The following is a 17,975-nucleotide window of genomic DNA, read 5'->3' as shown; positions in this document are numbered from 1 at the left end:
CTACCATACCCACATTTGTACACCTTAGCATCCAATGATAGGAATTTCCTAGTCACAACACATGGAGTTTTATGGAAGGTGACAACTATGATATTGAGTTGAATGTGTAGCATACGAAGCTTGAAGTTCCTTTATGGTAGATAATAAGAACTCACAACATGCCCATGCTATATAAAATGTATGATTAGTGCAAGTTAGATGATGATTGAGGCTTTATATTTTCTAAGCCTTTACCTTCCAGAAACCCCATCAAGTGTGTGCAGGCAAGTTCGGTAACAGTACTAAGAATAATAAACTGGCAAAGGTACAAGTTTTGTCGTAGTCATGTACTTGTTGGCATCTGAGCCTTTAATAAATACTGCACTCTCACCTCCTGTTGAAAGATTATTTTTCGACGAAATATATCATACTTCTACAAAGATCAAATACTTAACAGTGTACCTGGTCCCATATACATGTCCATGGCCTGGATATCAGCCTTGTTAGCTTTAGTCCACTGACACAACATAGGAAGTCAGGCAGCCGGTAGCAATAAGTGGGAGCTATAAAGACTGGCACCCAGGCTAAATGTCCTATCAACTGTCTACATTCAATTCAGAGGATATGCCAACAACTGACCAACTTAACATCTACACATACATGGACTGTTACGCAGTATCGCCTTCAAGTATTGTACAGTGTCCTCTTTATGTTATCAATGCATAAGCTGTAAAGTGCTGTAGGACAGTTCAAATCGTTAGCATTGCCTGATAATACTGTTGAATATATTATACATATAACGTTATATAAGTACGTGTGTACGTGTGTGTCAAAATAGCTTGAGCCTTTCAAAGCTGTATCATTCTTCTTATTACAACATCGTTACAACATGATCCTATAGTCCAAATTAAGACAAGAAAACAACCAGCCAGAAGACAAGATTACAGTATTGCAGCATTATAGAATAACAAGTTCTCGGACCGGAACTGGTCCAGACTGGTTCCTCGTTGCCAGCAGGTGTCCCAACAGCATCAGGTCCGCTCCAGAGTCCAGGTGTGCGTGGTTCTCATCAACTCTCGCCTTCATCGATCAGCGCAGTTCTGTTTACCATGCTGTAAAGGAAGAAGATAAGGAACCATTAAAAACGTAAACACCAAGTTACACATTTAAATACACAAGAATAGGGGTGACTCAGTCTGCTTGTCTGGAAATGCAAGTCGTAGCAAAACTGCATTGCACTGAAACTTTAAAGGTAACGTTATCAATAATAGCTAAAATTATGAAAAAAAACATTGATACAAAAAGAAGCCCACTAATGCCTCTTACAAATTGTTTTGCCGATAGAATCTTCCTGTTGTGTTCTGATCTCTAGCTAAAACCACATTGCACCTACAACGACAAAAAGGGTGGCCTGGTAGCCCTGGCCTGGTTGCCAGGTCTGGTCAAACCAGCACGAGGTTTTCCGCAAACCCGCGCAGCAGAGCCGCCATGTTTGGACAATAATTTCTTCCACTTCGTCACCAAATGCTCTAAATAAACGAATTCTAACAAGTATCTTCACCTTCCAACGCCATTCACTTCTTCCTGCTCTGTCTCCTGTTCTTCTCGGTGTTCTGCATCTTCGTGACAATCTTGCGGACATGGCCGTTGGGGTCGTGGCGGTTGGTACGTTGGTCGGCCTCGCGGCGGGTGCGACCCTTCCCCGACGAGTGGCCGAACAGCTTCTCGTAGTCGTCGAAGTTGTAGTACTCGTATTCGTCGAAGAAATACTCAGCTGCAGTATTTGTATTACCGTTATCTGCCTTCATGGTTTTCCACACTACACAGATATATCTTCCAGGATAAGCTACAAAATACGCCCGCACTGCCTTTCTCAGCTCAGCTTCAAAACAACAGCTCGACCCTCGTCTCTTTAATAGTCAAAACATGCTGACGTCACTACGATTTGCATACAGTAAAAATACGATTTCCGTCTTTTTCAGAGCACAAACCGATTTTGAATGCAGTTTACCCTAAAGAAAGACACGTTAGTATTCATCCAAGGCAACATATTGGTTCTAATACGATAAATTTGAAGAAAATTAACAACCTGGTATGATGACGTCATTGCAAAACACAAGCACGTGGTTGGGCAAAAACATCACAGTGATATCTCCGAGCAGAGGTTAGGCTTGGTTTGTTTTGAGGCCTTTGTCAGGTTTTGACAGGTTTTCTTTGTACACATCAATCCATACCTGATTGTACAAAGTAATGAGAATGGGGAGATATAAATTCATTGTATAAAGAATGCTTTTTATTAGGTTTTGAAACCAAGGACTAAGGAAAACGTTAACGTTACGTGGGTGGCGCCTTGCGTAGGAAGATGCATGAAAATAGTTAACGTGACCTTGAATCAGACCTTCCCATGTTTTTTTGTGATAAACGTTATGAGTAAAAAGAAATTTTCCTGAAAATAGGCACACTGTATTGTACATGAAAAAAGGAGATATTGTTTTCAATATGTCTAATCTGTCTGTGTGTTCGTTTGTTGGTATTTCCGTATACTTGTGGTCAGCATAACCTAATAACATCTTGATGGATTGTGATGATATTTGGTAACGTCATGTGTGCAGGTCTTGGAAAGACCAAGGAGGTTATAGTTATGTTAACCTCCATTAAAAGAAAAAGCTCAAAGACGCTTTTGCCCCCCCCCCCTGGCGGGTTTCCTTTGTACTGCAGTAGTACTTTCAAATTTTGTATGTATCTTTTGACCTGCACGTGCTATATGGTCTTGTTTTTTTGTTTGTTTTTTTGCAGCACATATAACGTTAGCCTTTGATGTCAAGAAGAAGTGGTGCTGAGCTTTGGGCACCCTTGCAGTTTGCTCTGCAACTGCAGGGTGTTATTGTTGAAATGTGAAAAAAAGGAATACGCAAGATGACAGTTACTAAAGCAACTTAGGCTCTACCAGCCTCCTCGGGTCGCTGGGAACATAGTAGAAATTGGCCAAATAGAGTCAATTGTATGGAGGGGGTCGGCTACGGAGAGAGGGTCAAATATGCAACCCTAACTGCGCCTACGAATGAAACCCTCCATGGCCAAAGTCCCCCGGCAAATGTTCTCCCTATAGCCGGCGCGGTTAGTCTGGTAGAGACTAAAAGCAACTGGAAAGATTTCCAAATGGTCATATGTTTTAAGTAGCATCCACTACCCTTTGTCAGTGACAGAAGGCTCTGTAGTTCAACAGGTATCTAACATTAACCAAAACTAAGAATTGATATGAAAATGACACAAATCTTGATCTGTCTGGTGCACAACGCCCACTTTGTTGGCCTTTGTCATGGAAGGTTTTTGCGTGGTTGGCAAACGACACTTGGTTCTGTTATGAATTTTGTAGCTTATTTATTTTTGGTTCTTGTTAACATTGTGTTGGTTGTTAATGCGTTAAAACTGCCTTATAACTGTTTGCTCATAACATGTTTTCAATGAAATGTTGGTGACGGTACGACAGGTACTTTTTAAAGCCACCTGTTCTGTTTGAACCGAAGTAAACTCAAACACCTAGGTTCAGGTGTCAAAGGTCAAGGTTGATGCGTCCAAGTTGTCCGACAAGTAGCCGTTAGCGGATAGTATACAGTCCACAATATTTCCAACATTATGTCAGGTAAGACGTTTATCGGTGTAAAACTATTGCTGGTCTTTCTCGACTACTGTGGCTTGAACGTTGTATACGCTTAAGGCCTAATGTGACTTACATGAACTGCTACTACGGTGTCTATAGCCGGTACAGCATGTAAATAATCCATTGCCGTGTGGCAGTGAAAATGTCATCAACAAAAACGCATCATGGGCATGGATTCATTAAATGTAACACGCCTGCCATGACTCAGCCCCATACAGTTATGTGCCCATGTTGAGTAGAGGACCACAGGAGCATGCTCGGATAAGATTAAGAAGCAGGCGATCTTGAAGAACCGACCCGGAAGCCTATATTTATCTTAGTCTATCGGTTCTGAACGGTCTTGTTGTGGAGAATGAATTTGTCGTACTAGTACCTCGTACGACATGAATAGTCAGAGGGCGATTCGATAAAGAGGGAGGTGTATGTAGATATCATCTCTGGAACTCAATGGAAGATGATGCTAATTCCATTAGCCTCTCAGTCTATTGGACTGGTCTCCGCTTGAGTTCGTTATTCACCTATCAGCCAGGGATTTGAGAATAGAACCATAAGATTTTAAGTCAACAAGACCACCTTCATCCTTAAGATTAAATGAGGGCAGTACTGAAAACAATATAATGACATATCAATATCTGGCATCTTATATATATAAATACTATATCCAAAATCGCAATCTTATTGTTATGATGTCGGTACCTGTCACCTCGTCTCTAGATGCGAAGGCCCTGATTGCAGCACAGAACGAGAAGTTCATGACCTGCTTCAATGCTAACGACATGAAAGGTCTGGCTAACCTGTTCACGGAAGACGGCAAGATCATGCCGCCAGGATCGGACACTGGACATGGCCGTGAAGGTAACGATATAGCCTTATGGAGCACGTGTGTGTTTATGTGACTGTGTATGTTTTTATGTGTCTGTGTAACGTTATGTGTGAAGGTATATGTATGTGTGTGCGTGTGTGTGTGTGTGTGTGTGCGTGTGCGTGTGCGTGTGCGTGTGCGTGTGCGTGTGCGTGCGTGTGCGTGTGCGTGTGCGTGTGCGTGTGCGTGTGCGTGTGTGTGTGTGTGTGTGTGTGTGTGTGCGAAGCTGAAAGTTGACCTGCCCGAGACTGGTGTGGTATTCGGTGGTGCATGGACTTGCAGTGCTGTTGCTGCTGGAACACCTGATCATCGCATGCACACTTAGAGTATAATCAACTAGAGTTCCACGACCTCATACCTTCGTCAAATGATTTTAACCTTTATGACTGACGTATTAGGAGTGTTTCTCATCAATCATAAATCATACCAGTTGATTGTCTTAAAATATAACATGTCCAAAGTATGAGCTTAACAAATTTATCATCAATTATGCAAAGGAGGCCCTTATTAGCATAATTTGATTCAACGACGTTCACATTCACATAACGTCCCGATGCCACAAAAAAAGGATTAAATGTATGAAATTGCCGTCTTTTGCCAGTGTGGAATAATACAAGTTACTCATTAAGTATGCAAGTAAGGCCCACATTTGCATATTTTCTATCTATCAACAGTCCTCTCTTCCTCAGTAACAATTTGAATTGTCATATCATGGAACAAAGCGGATTTTTAAAGTTGCCTCATTAATTATGCAAATTAGAATCTGATTTGCATAATTATCGTCCAATCATACTAAGCATCACAAAAACTATCCACATACCAAAAATCATGACCATCTATCAAGGCCATCATGTTATAGTAATTTTGCATTGATTATGCAAATGAGGTCTTCATTTGCATAGTTCATATCAATTAATATTTCTCTCTTCCTCAGTTACATATGTCACATGTTTCAGAGTCCTATCATGGAATTTGGCGGATGTATAAAGTTTCCTCATTAATTATGCAAATTAGATACTGATTTGCATAAGACGTGTCTAATCATGTACATCATCACTCAAGCTATCTACCTACCAAAAATCATTACCATCCATCAAGCCCTTCTTGAGTTATTCCCTTTCAAAGTCAGACGCAAAACCTGCTCCTGCAGTTCTAGGGGGCCCAAACCAACACCACTTACTCTCTGTCCAAAGATCTATCTACCACTCAAAAATAAGTTCCATAGCATGTCCAGAACACGAGATATCAAAACAGGACGTTCCGCTGCAGTACCGTAAGAAGCCGCTAGGGGGCCCAAAATCTCATCGTTTTTAGGTCTCATCAAAACCTACCAACATGCCAAATACCAAGACAATCCATCAAGGCATTCTCGAGTTATCCTGTGCCACTACAAACAGACAAACAGACAAACGCTACCCTCTGCATAACCTTCTCGGCGAAGGTAAATATCCAACCTGTATTGACTGCAGGCACAGAGAAAGTGTTATCAAGTTATCGGGTGGCCAGTGGCGTGGCGACGTTGGAGATAAAATCAGAGGAAGTTGGACCAATGGGCAGTGACGTCATTTACGAGCGAAGCACCTACATATCGAAAACAGAAGACGGCACCGTGGCTGACGCTGGCAAGTAAGTCAACTTGTACATACTTGTTGTTCGTTACGTACTTCAAAAGAGTTATGCTTTCGTGTGTGTGTTTTTGTCTGTGTATGTGATTGTGCAGCCTTACTTTGGTATGTTGGTAAGGGTTGGCAAAGATAAGAAACTATGATTAGATTAAGGACCCCAGCGGTTTTTTATGGTACTGCAGCAGAACTTTCGCCGGTTTCCATATCTAGTGTTCCGGAATTGGTACGGCTGGAAATGCTTCAATAGCCTTCTTTGTTAGGATAACATATTCTTTGAATATTTTGTGTTTTTTTGGGTGGCAAATGAGGACCTTATTTCCATAAACAACGAGAAACGTTTAAAGTACGGCATGAAGACTACCATCATGTGACGCAGGTATGAGATCGTGGAATTGTGATTTGTTCATTTGTTTCTCTTTTAAACATGAACAGAGTGCCATAGTATTTTCCAGTTATTCTAATCTTGCAAGCCTGATAACTATGTAGTGTCTATAATGTACAAGCTATGATTTGAATTTTAAATCGTAGTTACGTTAGCAATATTAACGACACTCGCTCAGAATATTTTATTTTCTTGCTACTTTACAGGTCTCTCGTTATTTGGAAGAAAGTTGGTGAAGACTGGTTCATCCACATTGACATGTTCAGTCAGAACAAAGACTGAAGATTCTAGATCTGAATTAGGCCACGCTGACTAAATTATATGGATAACATCAATTTTCGTCCGTTTCCAAAAAGTTGATGACCATACTGTAAATCGTACAAAGAAGCTGCAAAATGAGCAAATATATGCCGTTTTTTTTTTTTGAAAACGCTAGTGTCAAACAAGGCCTGTTTCCTTATCATTATAACATACTGATTTTGTTGTAAACTTACTCCTTGCACAAAATGTATTTTGAGCCCCGAGTGTCTTCCAATAAGATTTAAAAGAACACAATTAACTATTGATAGTTTGGTATGTAAGTTTAGTTAGTTAGAAAACCTTCCTGACCGCTTAGATTTCAAAATGTGTTGGGGGGGGGCGTCCAATTTTTATTTTTTGACAAGCTCGCATCAATTTTGCAGTGTCCAAAGGATGCCATCCATACAACCAAATCAGTATGGCCTTAACAAGAAAAAAAGAAAACTTAAAGAGGTCACTAATAACAAATCTTATAGAATGTCAGTATTACCTTTTGTCAACGTGCCCAGGACGAGTCTTGCTCGTAGACCTTGCTACAATAAATGGCGGTTATACCAAAATTGCTTCAGAAGTTTCCGACTCTGCCTCATTTCATGGACATGTAATGCCCTCTTAGCCCCACAACACGCTTTGCTGTATGAAAGTATGGAGCACAAAAATTGATAAATATCATGGAAATCCGTTGTTCCTTTGTTCAGTTATTCTCCTTAGAAGATTTTCACAATAACGCCCCTGCAGTTCCAGAGCAAGCTGCTAGGGGCCCCAAACCTTCACCACTTCTTTATTACATCACAAGCTATCTGCCTCCAAAACCATAGCACGTCCATGTCAAAAGATATAATAATTGACGTTCTGCTGCAGTACCAAGGTCACATACCAGGGGGCCCAAAATCGACCTTAAATTTCGGCTTCACAGCACCCGCCCACATACCAAATATCATCGTAATCCATCAAGAGGCTCTTGAGTTATGCTGGCTAGAGTAGTGCGGAAACACAAACAGACAAACAGACAGACAGACAGACAGACAGACAGACAGACAGACACAAAACTATATCTCCATTTTTCATGGAGAAAATAACAAACTGTTAAATGTACAGGTAAGTTACTGTGCTTTGATTTTCAAGGACACACACTTCAGGGATTGTGTCATGAGTCCCCACAGCACCCCCTGGCTGTGCAGACAGGAACTGCCGCAGTTGCCCAGGTAACGGCCGTTAAGGAGAGCGGAGCCGCAGGCACGGAACCACGCATAGTTAATGAATCTTGTCCGACAAGTTTCCCTTTAATAGTGGACAGCCAAGTTACACGTTGTCAGCAGTGCACCGTATTCCCAACATTATGGCAGGTAAGGCGTTAATCTATAAACTTTACTGTATACAACTGTTGAAATATTAGTCTTTCTCCACTATTGTGGCTTTAATCTTACACAAAATCAAGCTCAATGTGACTTGCAACTTGTGAACTGCCATACTAGTATGAGAGCCAGTACAGCACGTAATCTGGTGGGTGTGACACTAAAAATGCCTCACTGGTTAGAACTCTCTATATGGGCATGGCTGCATTAATGGATGCACGCCTGCCATGACTCGGCCCCACACGAGGGGTGATCAATAAGTCCTCGGCCTCACCAAGAAATAAGGTGCACAACTTAAATATTGGAAAATAATCTTAAACTATAAAGGCTTTTATGAATGTCTGCCAGAATTCAAATCATTGTGATCATTACTTTTCAGGCGACACCCAGTACGGTTAAATGAGGTAGAAGGATAAAGACATGGACAATTGAGCTGTGACCTGAGGTGTGCGGGCCAACTTGCTCTGCTGAATATCAGATATCCGCTTCCTTTAAGTTGAAATAAGAAGGAAATTTTTGTCGAACATTTTGATAAATAAGAAGGAAATGTTCACCAAACATTTTGACATTGTCTTCGAAGATTTTATGCCGATTTATGGCATCCATGGCACCAGGAGCTCGACTCACTCAGCTCTGATCACAGTTCAACCTTGTTTTTCTCGCCACTTACCTACTGATTTTTAGATGGACGTCGATTGAAAAGTAATGACCACATTAATTTGAAATAAAAGACGTCATACTACATAATTGTGCCCCGAAATGTGAGTTGTGCACCTTATTTCTGGGTGAGGCCGAGGACTTATTGATCACCCCTCTCGTACTATGTGTGGTGTCGTCACGATCTGTTATCGTGTTAACAATCTGTAGATATCAGTTATGTACCCTATTCATTCCCAACTTCAATCAAGGAGAACTTACTGACACATTGCACCCAAAACCATACAGGGTTGGAGGGGTTTATGTCACTGTCCTTGATACTAGTAGTCTAGTACTAACAGTAGGTGGATAGTCGAAACACTAAGGCCCTCGATCAGACATTATCACGCCAAGTCGACATTGGTTGAACAATCACGCCTACCTAGATTTCTTTATTCCCTTTTAAAGTTTACATTGGTGCACTAAGGCCATATTTCTGTCATCTTACATCCCCCCCCCACACACAAACGCACACGTACACGTAGAAATAGATAAAGATTAATCAATTCATCCATTCATTCATTCATTCATTCATTCATTCGTTCGTTATTTGGCAAATTGACGATTTGACCTTTATCGCCAACTGGGATGTAGTTAACGGCAATTATCTCTATTATCACCATTATCATCATTGGGTGGGCTGACTACTCTCTCTTCGTAGCCGGGGGCTGAATTGCGAGGGGCTAATGAGTGCCTGGGCTAAGTAGCGACGGACTGGCGAGGCTGCCATTCGGCGCTAACTCGGGAGACCTGAATATGACAGTTATTGCCCAAGGTGCGGCCATATACTAGTAGTATACTGTAGGAAAGGGCCGCTACTGTTTGCGATAAGTGTGGTGGGTTCTTAAAAGTGATAGATGTGTGGCTCTCCTCAAACACAGAACCTCCAGCTTTACGTTCCACCAGGGAATCCATCCCTAACCGAAGCTAGACACTCATTTTCACCTGAGTCCAGTGAGTAATTTGAGTAATACTTTTCTTGGAGACACAGCACCGGGGCCTCCCAGGGATTCGGAACCAGAACCATTAGATTTTAAGTCAACAACCCTAACCACAAGGTCACCATCACCTTGAAAATCTCATGAGGGCAGTACTGAGAACGATATTATGACATATCCACCCTCATTAAATCAGGACCCCTTTCGTTAGCTCGCTCGCGTAAGGGCCATGATCTTCAGCGCCGGTAGACACGGTTCTGCCGACGTCACCACCAAAACAGCTTCAGCCAATCTGGAGCAAAAGAACAAAGGACGCTGGGAATCTATCAACCAATCAGGTTACGTCTTACATCGTTACCTTTGGTTCAGAACAAATTAACCGCCAAATTGTGCCAAATAAGGATTGATTATTCATGAGCAACTGTCAGTAACGTCGCCAGAACCGTGTCTACCGGGGCTAAAGAGCAGGGGCCCTACGCGAGCGAGCTAAACGAATCGAGCGATAGAGGCTCTGCTTTCAGGAGGGTGCCATCACCTTGAAAATTATATGAGGGCAGTACTGAGAACGATATCATGACATATCATGACCTGACACTTCACTATATCCGGTACCTTAATCTTATTGTCATGATGACTGTCTGTACCTGTCTCTAGATGTGCCCCTGATTCCGGCACTGGTCGAGAAGTTCATGGCCTGCTTCAATGCTAACGACATGAAAGGTCTGGCTAACCTGTTCACGGAGGACGGCAAGATCATGCCGCCAGGATCGGACACTGCCCATGGCCGTGAAGGTAAGGATGTATCTAAATTATGGAGCATTGGTGGCTATTACGCTTTGAAGATTGTAATGGGAAAACTATAAAAAAATCGCCCTCTCTCCGTCAGCCTCTTCCTGCTTCTCTGTGTGTATTATCAATTTTTTTCTCAAAATGTGGTTATGTGTGTGTGTGCGTGTGTATGTGTATAAACTCTCTCTCTCTCTCTCTCTCTCACACACACACATACGTACATACATACAATGTATGTATTTATGTATGTATGTGTGTGTGTGTGTGAGAGAGAGTTTATGTGTGTGTGCATGTGTGTGTATGTGTTTATATGTATATGTGTATATATACGTATATGTGTGCATAGTACGTGTGTGTATGTACGCGAGTGTGTATGTGTGCATGCATGTGTATGCGTGTGTATGTGCATGCGTGTGTATATGTGTGTATGCATGCATGCATGCGCGCGCGCGTATGTGTGCGTGCGTGCGTGTGTGTGTGTGGAAAATCTGATTATCGCCTACACGCTTGTGTGTAAGCAAATTACAAACTGTATTCACTGCAGGCGTAGAGCATGTGTTGTCAAGTTACCGGATGGCTCTTGGTGTGACGACCTTGAAGTTGAAGTCAGAGGAAGTTGGGCCAATGGGCAGTGACGTCATGTACGACCGAGGCACCTACACTTCAAACTCTGAGGACGGCACCGTGGCTGACGCCGGAAAGTAAGTCAACTTGTTTATGCTTGTTGTTCATTACCTTCGTCAAGAAGGTTATGTTTTCGTATCTTTGTCTTTGTGTGTGTCTCTATCTGTCTGTCTCTCTCTCCCTCTCTCTCCCTCTCTCTCTCTCTATATATATATAAACATATACATATACATGTAAGTGACTGTGTGTGTGTATATGTGTATGTGTGTGTGTGTGTGTGTGTGTGTGTGTGTGTGTGTGTGTGTGTGTGTGTGTGTGTGTGTGTGTGTGTGACATTCATCATCTAAGCAAGGATCACACAAGCAGTGGTTGGTGGTTTTCCATTGTTTTTGGAACGGATCTTTATATCATTTGTAACTAAAGAGAGCTTCATTTATATCATTTCTGAGGTCGTGGGAGTCTAGTTTATAAAACCTTTCCCAAGAAGGTTATGTTTCAACAGTGTGTGTATGTGTCTGTGTGTGTGTGTGTGTGTGTGTGTATACGTCTGTCTGTCTGCGTACACCGTAACTCGAGATTACATGGATGGATTTTCTTCATATTTAGTATGCGGGCAAGTCTTAGTGAGACCCCGAAATTATAAGATTTATTTTCAGGCTGAAATACTCTGAAGTACTGCTTGCGCACGAGCTCGCTCCGAATATTTCAGTGAATATCATTTTCCATTTCGAATCGTTCTGACGCTACACAAAAGCGATCAATCTTGTAGCGTTCACCTCATATCTTACCTACTTCAAATGTCTGCAGTGTCTATTATGTACTATCGACATGCTGAAATTGCAGTTATGTTAATAATGATATCAACATTTTCTTAATATTTTACAGGTACGTCTTGATTTTCAAGAAAGTTGGTGGAGTCTGGTTCATCTACATCGACATCTTCAACAAAAGCAAAGCCTGAAGATTCTAGATCTACGCAAACAATAGGATTAAAAGATGGTCAAGGAAAACAAATATCTACTCAGAAACCATATAGTCTAGAATGGCGCTGAATTAGCATTTGTCAACGTGCAAAGTACAAGTATTGATTTTGCTTAGACTTCAATATTGATTGATCTTCGAGGCTACCTTTGCAACGTAGGCGATACAGACAATGTTGGTAACGGAACGATAGGCACTAGCTTCACAGTAGCTCACAGTATTAGAATGGCATAGTAAGCTTTTGTCAACGAGCCCACAGTGCGGAAACGGCAAGCCACAAGCAGGCACCCTCCTTAAAGCAGGACCCCTATCGCTCGATTCGTCGTTGGCTCGCTCGCGTGGGGACCCTGCTCTTCAGCGACGGTAGACACGGTTCTGGCGCCGTAACTAACAGTTGCTCATGAATAATTAATGAGCTATCCTTATTTGGTGGTTAATTTGTTCTGAACCTAAAGTAACGATGTGAGACGTAACCTCATTGGTTGATAGCTTCCCAGCGTCCTTTGCGCTTTTGCTTGAGATGCTGAGGTTTAGCAAACCCTCTGATTGGCTGAAGCTGTTTTGGTGGCGACGGCGCCAGAACCGTGTCTACCGTCGCTGAAGAGCAGGGCCCCTAAGCGAGCGAGCCAACGACGAATCGAGCGATAGGGGTCCTGCTTTAAGGAGGGTGCAAGCAGGCAGCAACCAGATCATCATGGACATCGTCGTCACCTTTTGAAACGGTCGTCGCCTTTTTACGTGTATTAGCACACTGCGTCTCTTCAAGGAGGTTTTATATATAAAACCTCCTTGGTCTCTTCAAGTGTCTTGTTTTGCTCAAGTAAGTAATGTATTTACATTTACATCTGTTTCGGACCAGTATATCTGAGTTGGAATTGTCCTACAATTGATTTTGTTTTCGAATTTTTGCAGATCATTGCACAAAACAGGGCTAATCATTAGTAACCTTTCTGTTTTGGTCCAGTATGACCTCCGTTCTGTTTGTTTTGACACTTCTGGCATTAAAGTTGCTCTTTCAAGGCACAAGCGAACACTACATATGAGTCTGCGTATTTCTCCAGCATGATGCATGTGTATGTTGGGAGGGAGAGAGGTACAAGGGGTGAAGCAGAAACCACAGTTTGTAGTCATTAGTAATAAAATCACTTTTTGCTAGAGTGAAAACAAACAAAACGTGCGTTCATAACTGACAATAACTCATCTTTACTGTCTCAATGGCAGAGGATTGCACAGGCTTTGACAACGTGTTAAGCATCATAAATTTATGATACACAAAGTCTTAACAAATAACATAGCATTATATGATAATTTTTATGAAACATGAATTTCAGACATGTATGATACAGTCTTTACAAATAACATCGCATTACATGATAATTTTCAAGAAACATGGAATTTTCATTGAACGACACCAGTCATGAATATAAATACAAAATGCACCCTTGATATGTTACATATTGTCATAAGGCATTGCTTCAGATATATTGCATATTAATGTTCTTTACAATGCCAAACTGACCTGATTTTATGAATGATATCATTGGGCAATAATTTAGGTGAGTTTGTTTCATATCAATTTTTGACCAAAAAAAAAGAAGTTTAACTTTGTTTAAATCATTTACATTGTTGTTGAGATCATTTACAATGATAGGGGCTGTATATGATACAATTATGCAAATGATGAATGAATAGCCAACAGAGAAATGATCAAAAATTGAAATATAAAGTTTCCAAACTTCTTGTGCTATGTTTACATCCGACAGAAGAATGACATGTTCAAAGCTGCTGTACATGATAAAATGCAGAGGGGCATAATTTTCTTTTCTTAACAAAAAGTCGCAAATAAAAATTGATGCACACATAAATATCATCCATAAAATTAAGTCAGTGTGGCCTAATGCTAGCTTCTAGAAGTAACTTGAGTTCCACAACCCCATATCTCCACTAGCAATCATCCTCTTAGTAACTTTAAAAACAACAACATAATTTGCATAACACTTATGCTGTACAATGTTCATTACTATATGTACCCAGGGCTCTCTCCAGTTTTAAACTTGTCTCTGTCCCACTCATTGTTTGGGAGTCCATGTTCAACTTGTTGATTTTTGTTGATAAATTTGTCATTTTAAGCTTCCAAAAATACATTTTCCCCAGTTTCATGTCATGAAGTTCATAATCTTTTTTAGTAGTCAGGGTAAAAATTTTTGTCCATACCAACAAGCAAATTTCCATCTGGGGACGGAAAGGAGGATCCTGGAAACAGCCCTGCAATCAGGCTACCGTGGGTTCAGAACAAAATAACGGCTGCTTGTGCCAAATAAAGCTAGCTCATTAATTATTCATGAGCAACTGTCAGTAACGTTGCCAGAAGCCAGAATACCGGCCTGGAATAGCAGGGCCGATGCGGGAGGTAACGTACCGAGCAAGTCGGGCCTGCTGAGGAGGGTGCATGCACCACAACCCCAGCTGATTTCAAGTCCACCCAAAAGTAAAAAAAACACTCAGTAAACTACCCAGCGGGACACCTTTGCAAGTGTGACCAAGGCATTACAAAGTTGGTGGGTATGAAGATTGTAAAATCAAGCAACTTACAAAATGTAGAACTTAATATATAGGACATCATTTGAAAATTCATAAATATCATAAATACCACAATTTCTTATATAGTGACAAACCAGGCCTTCATAATCTGTTGTTGTTATAAACGTATGCAGTCACTGAACTCTAGTTGACTTTTACAAGGAAAGAAAGAAGTCTTTCAATTTGATACTTGCCTTTTACATAATACAACAGCTTGTAAACATTAAGATATATACATTCTGTACACCTCTGTTATACTAACACTTAGGAAATGGCAAGGTCAGATACTACCTCTAAAACCATATGGCACTTTCGGGACAATAAGACATTACTGGTACTGTTAATTGACATTGTTAAACATGATATGTGAACTTCATTGGAATATTTTGCAGTGAGATCCAAATCTACCAACGGAAAAGCTGTACAGCAAGTGTTAGTGCTACAACAGTAGGCCTACAGTACTGATGACACCCCTTGTCTAAAACTGTACCTCGGTCATATCCCAAGGGTCACTAGCCAATGGTAAATTCTTTGACATCAGTACATTTGTAATGTAACTAATCTGGACAATGCTTGGGGCCTACTCTCATTTGTTACAGTAAATCTCTTTCACACAGATCGCTTTCAAAGTTGACTTTCAGCACTTTCTGAGTTCTAGCCCACAGTCTACACCCTCCTCAGCCGACCCAATATCGCTCGGTTTGTTACCTCCGATACCAGCCCTGCTGATTCAAGCCAGTAAAATCGCTTCTGGCAACGTCACCACCAAAACAACTTTCAGCCAATCAGAGGGTTTGCACAAGCTCATCTATAGCAAAACTGCAAAGGATGCTGGAAAGCTATCAACCAATCAGGTTACGTCTTACATTGTTACTTTGGGTTCAGGACAAAATAATGGCTGTTCCTGCCAAATAAGGGTAGCTCATTAATTATGCATGAGCGAGTGTCAGTGACATCGCCAGAAGCGATTTTACCGGCTTAAATCAGCAGGGCCGGTATGGGAGGTAACATACCAAGCGATATCGGGTCGGTTGAGGAGGGTGACAGTATATGGATCATACATATACTTGATTCCACAACAGAAAGCCTTATTATGATCCATGCTTATTGCAAGCCTTTTCTCCATACAGAAAAGACTGGGAAGTTTTGTGGTCAGTCATGTTAAAAGTTCACAGTTTCTTGTCATTCTCTCAACTCTTCCCAGTTGATGTCTTTGAAGAAGGGATGTGCCTTGATGTCTTCTGCCCCGTCGATCCCACTGCCCAGCCTCTCGGAGACGTTGGGCTGGAGCAGCTGCTCAAGAAGGGACCGCGCCTCTGCGGAGACGTGCTCGGGGATGTTCAGACTGGTGTGGGAGGTGATACCTGCCGGATGGCAGTCCAGCAATGTCTGTATGTACAAACAGAAGATTGGTTAGTATACTAAAGTGGTGCTTGCTCATTCGTTCAGACCTTTGTAGTGCCTAGTGGCACATAGGGCAGCAAGTTTCCTTGCTGTTTCAGTAGCAGGGTATATCTTTACAGGGAGGGGTTGTTAGCACTACCCCTTCAATGTGCTTGAGGCACCTCCCCGAACATGGGACCCCATTTTACATCCCTTACGAAAGATGGGTGCATGCGCAGCCCCAACCAAGATGCCCTTAATTACCAGGACTGAACCAAGGTTTCCCAGTTAATTGTACTACTAACTGTGAGACTGCTACCGTTGAGCTACAGGGTACCGGTCATTTTACAAATGTGGCATCATAACAAATTTCTAGATTCACAGAGTAACACCCAATTGTAACACCAACATGCATGTTGAAAATGAATGTTGCTGACTGACTGATACTGCCCCTTGACACCTTTCATCTGATTGCACAATGTACGAAGTATGTGGGTGACTTTGAGTGTGGAAAACACACACACACACACAGACAGGCACACACACACATGCACACCCATGCACGCACACACACAGGCACACATAAATCACTCTTACTAGAATTAGCCCAACAGGACAACACTGATGCCCGTGAACAGTTGATTGATTGATTGATTGATTGATTGATTGACAACAAGACACAGTACCTGTTCCAAAGGAAATAACTGACCTTTCCTGTGAGAAGTTCAAACAACAACGCCCCCAAGCTCCACCAATCGCAGGCTGGTGTCACCCTGAACACACTTGCCACCTCTGCAGTAAGGAGACAAACACAATACTTAAGGCACAAGCCATCTTCAACAATATTAGATCCAAGCAAATCAAGTCTTTACTTTTAGATATCAATTGTAGTTAAGATTACAAGTAAACAAACAAGCCACACATAAGGCGAAACTAGTCTGGATGTGGGCTTGAAGAAAGTTCTAAACTGGAACATGCGGCTACAGCGTCTTTTCTGAAGATACAGTGTGAGAGTGTACGGTTGGCTTGAGGTTGCCCACTACTTTGCCTGGTAAACAAATTTTTTTTTCCAGTATTTAGCTCATTATAGCAGGCTTTTGAATATCAACTTCTGCTTTTCTTTTACATCCTCCCTGCTGAAGTAGCATTTTGGCACCAAATATGTAGTGGTTTTGGGCTTAGGCAGCGGGGAAAAGGTCAAGTTAAGTACAAGTAAGTAACACCAAAAATAGTTACTCAAGCAACTGGATAAAATTTTGAAACAGTCAAACGTTTCAGACAGCATCCGCTATCTTTCGTCAGTGTCCGTCTGAAACGTCTGACTGTTTCAAAATTTTATCCAGTTGCTTGAGTAACTACTTTTGGAGTATCTTATTACCTGGATGTCTAACCTTCAACAATGTACAAGTAAGTAAGTTTGTCTGTTTGTTTGTTTGTTTGTTGAGAAAGTGTGTGGTTTGGAGAGAAGACAATGTAACAATTTACCAGGTGCCACATACAGCTGCTGACTGGATTGCCAGCTGAAGGATCTGTCCACACTTGTCCACTGGCTGAAGTATGTCAGGCGGATGTGACCTGAGGAGGGATGAGAGGGATCTTGTGTTTGTACATTTTAATAATAATAATGGTTTATTGGTCAGAAATTACCCATGCAATGGCAGCCAGTGCTGAATTGCTGCAGGGTTTACAATCACATACAATGTAATACACAACAGATACATATTAGCTCTTTGTGGAACTGTCGCAAGGGTCTGGTGCCTTAACACTTATCATGGTGAGCATATCGGTCAATATTTGCTTTATGAGGGCATCCTTGGAAT

General features: G+C 41.6%; 3 protein-coding genes across 4 annotated transcripts in view; 2 read left to right on the top strand and 1 right to left on the bottom strand.

The window, feature by feature from the left end:
* Positions 1 to 3,493: 3,493 nt before the first annotated feature.
* LOC136432350 (uncharacterized) lies at positions 3,494 to 8,039 on the top strand. Of its 2 annotated transcripts, none has more exons than XM_066423550.1 (4): positions 3,494 to 3,622; positions 4,355 to 4,495; positions 5,972 to 6,128; positions 7,935 to 8,039. In XM_066423550.1, exons 1-4 carry the CDS (start codon positions 3,616 to 3,618, stop codon positions 7,960 to 7,962), a joined length of 333 nt encoding a protein of 110 aa, XP_066279647.1. In that variant the 5' UTR covers positions 3,494 to 3,615; the 3' UTR covers positions 7,963 to 8,039. The 2 variants fall into 2 exon arrangements, with proteins under 2 accessions (XP_066279647.1, XP_066279646.1); XM_066423549.1 differs by lacking the exon at positions 7,935 to 8,039 and adding an exon at positions 6,716 to 6,860.
* Positions 8,040 to 8,048: 9 nt separating this feature from the next.
* On the top strand, positions 8,049 to 12,239 carry LOC136432351 (uncharacterized). The gene is made up of 4 exons (XM_066423551.1): positions 8,049 to 8,155; positions 10,453 to 10,590; positions 11,132 to 11,288; positions 12,097 to 12,239. The coding sequence occupies exons 1-4, from the start codon at positions 8,149 to 8,151 to the stop codon at positions 12,170 to 12,172; spliced, it is 378 nt and encodes a 125-aa protein (XP_066279648.1). The 5' UTR covers positions 8,049 to 8,148; the 3' UTR covers positions 12,173 to 12,239.
* Positions 12,240 to 14,948: 2,709 nt separating this feature from the next.
* Positions 14,949 to 17,975, bottom strand: part of LOC136434135 (ribosomal protein S6 kinase delta-1-like) — a 28,249-nt gene continuing 25,222 nt past the window's right edge. The window contains exons 17-19 of the mRNA XM_066426900.1: positions 17,641 to 17,730; positions 16,865 to 16,947; positions 14,949 to 16,161 (exon numbers count right to left, since the gene is read on the bottom strand). Coding sequence (XP_066282997.1) covers positions 15,955 to 16,161; positions 16,865 to 16,947; positions 17,641 to 17,730 — 380 coding nt within the window. The 3' untranslated portion in view covers positions 14,949 to 15,954. The remainder of the gene's footprint in view (positions 16,162 to 16,864; positions 16,948 to 17,640; positions 17,731 to 17,975) is intronic.

Source organism: Branchiostoma lanceolatum, chromosome 4, assembly GCF_035083965.1.
Source record: "Branchiostoma lanceolatum isolate klBraLanc5 chromosome 4, klBraLanc5.hap2, whole genome shotgun sequence".
Classification (NCBI taxonomy): Eukaryota; Metazoa; Chordata; class Leptocardii; order Amphioxiformes; family Branchiostomatidae; genus Branchiostoma; species Branchiostoma lanceolatum.
The sequence above is the reverse complement of the archived record's forward strand: the minus strand, read 5'-3'. Positions and strand labels throughout refer to the sequence as shown.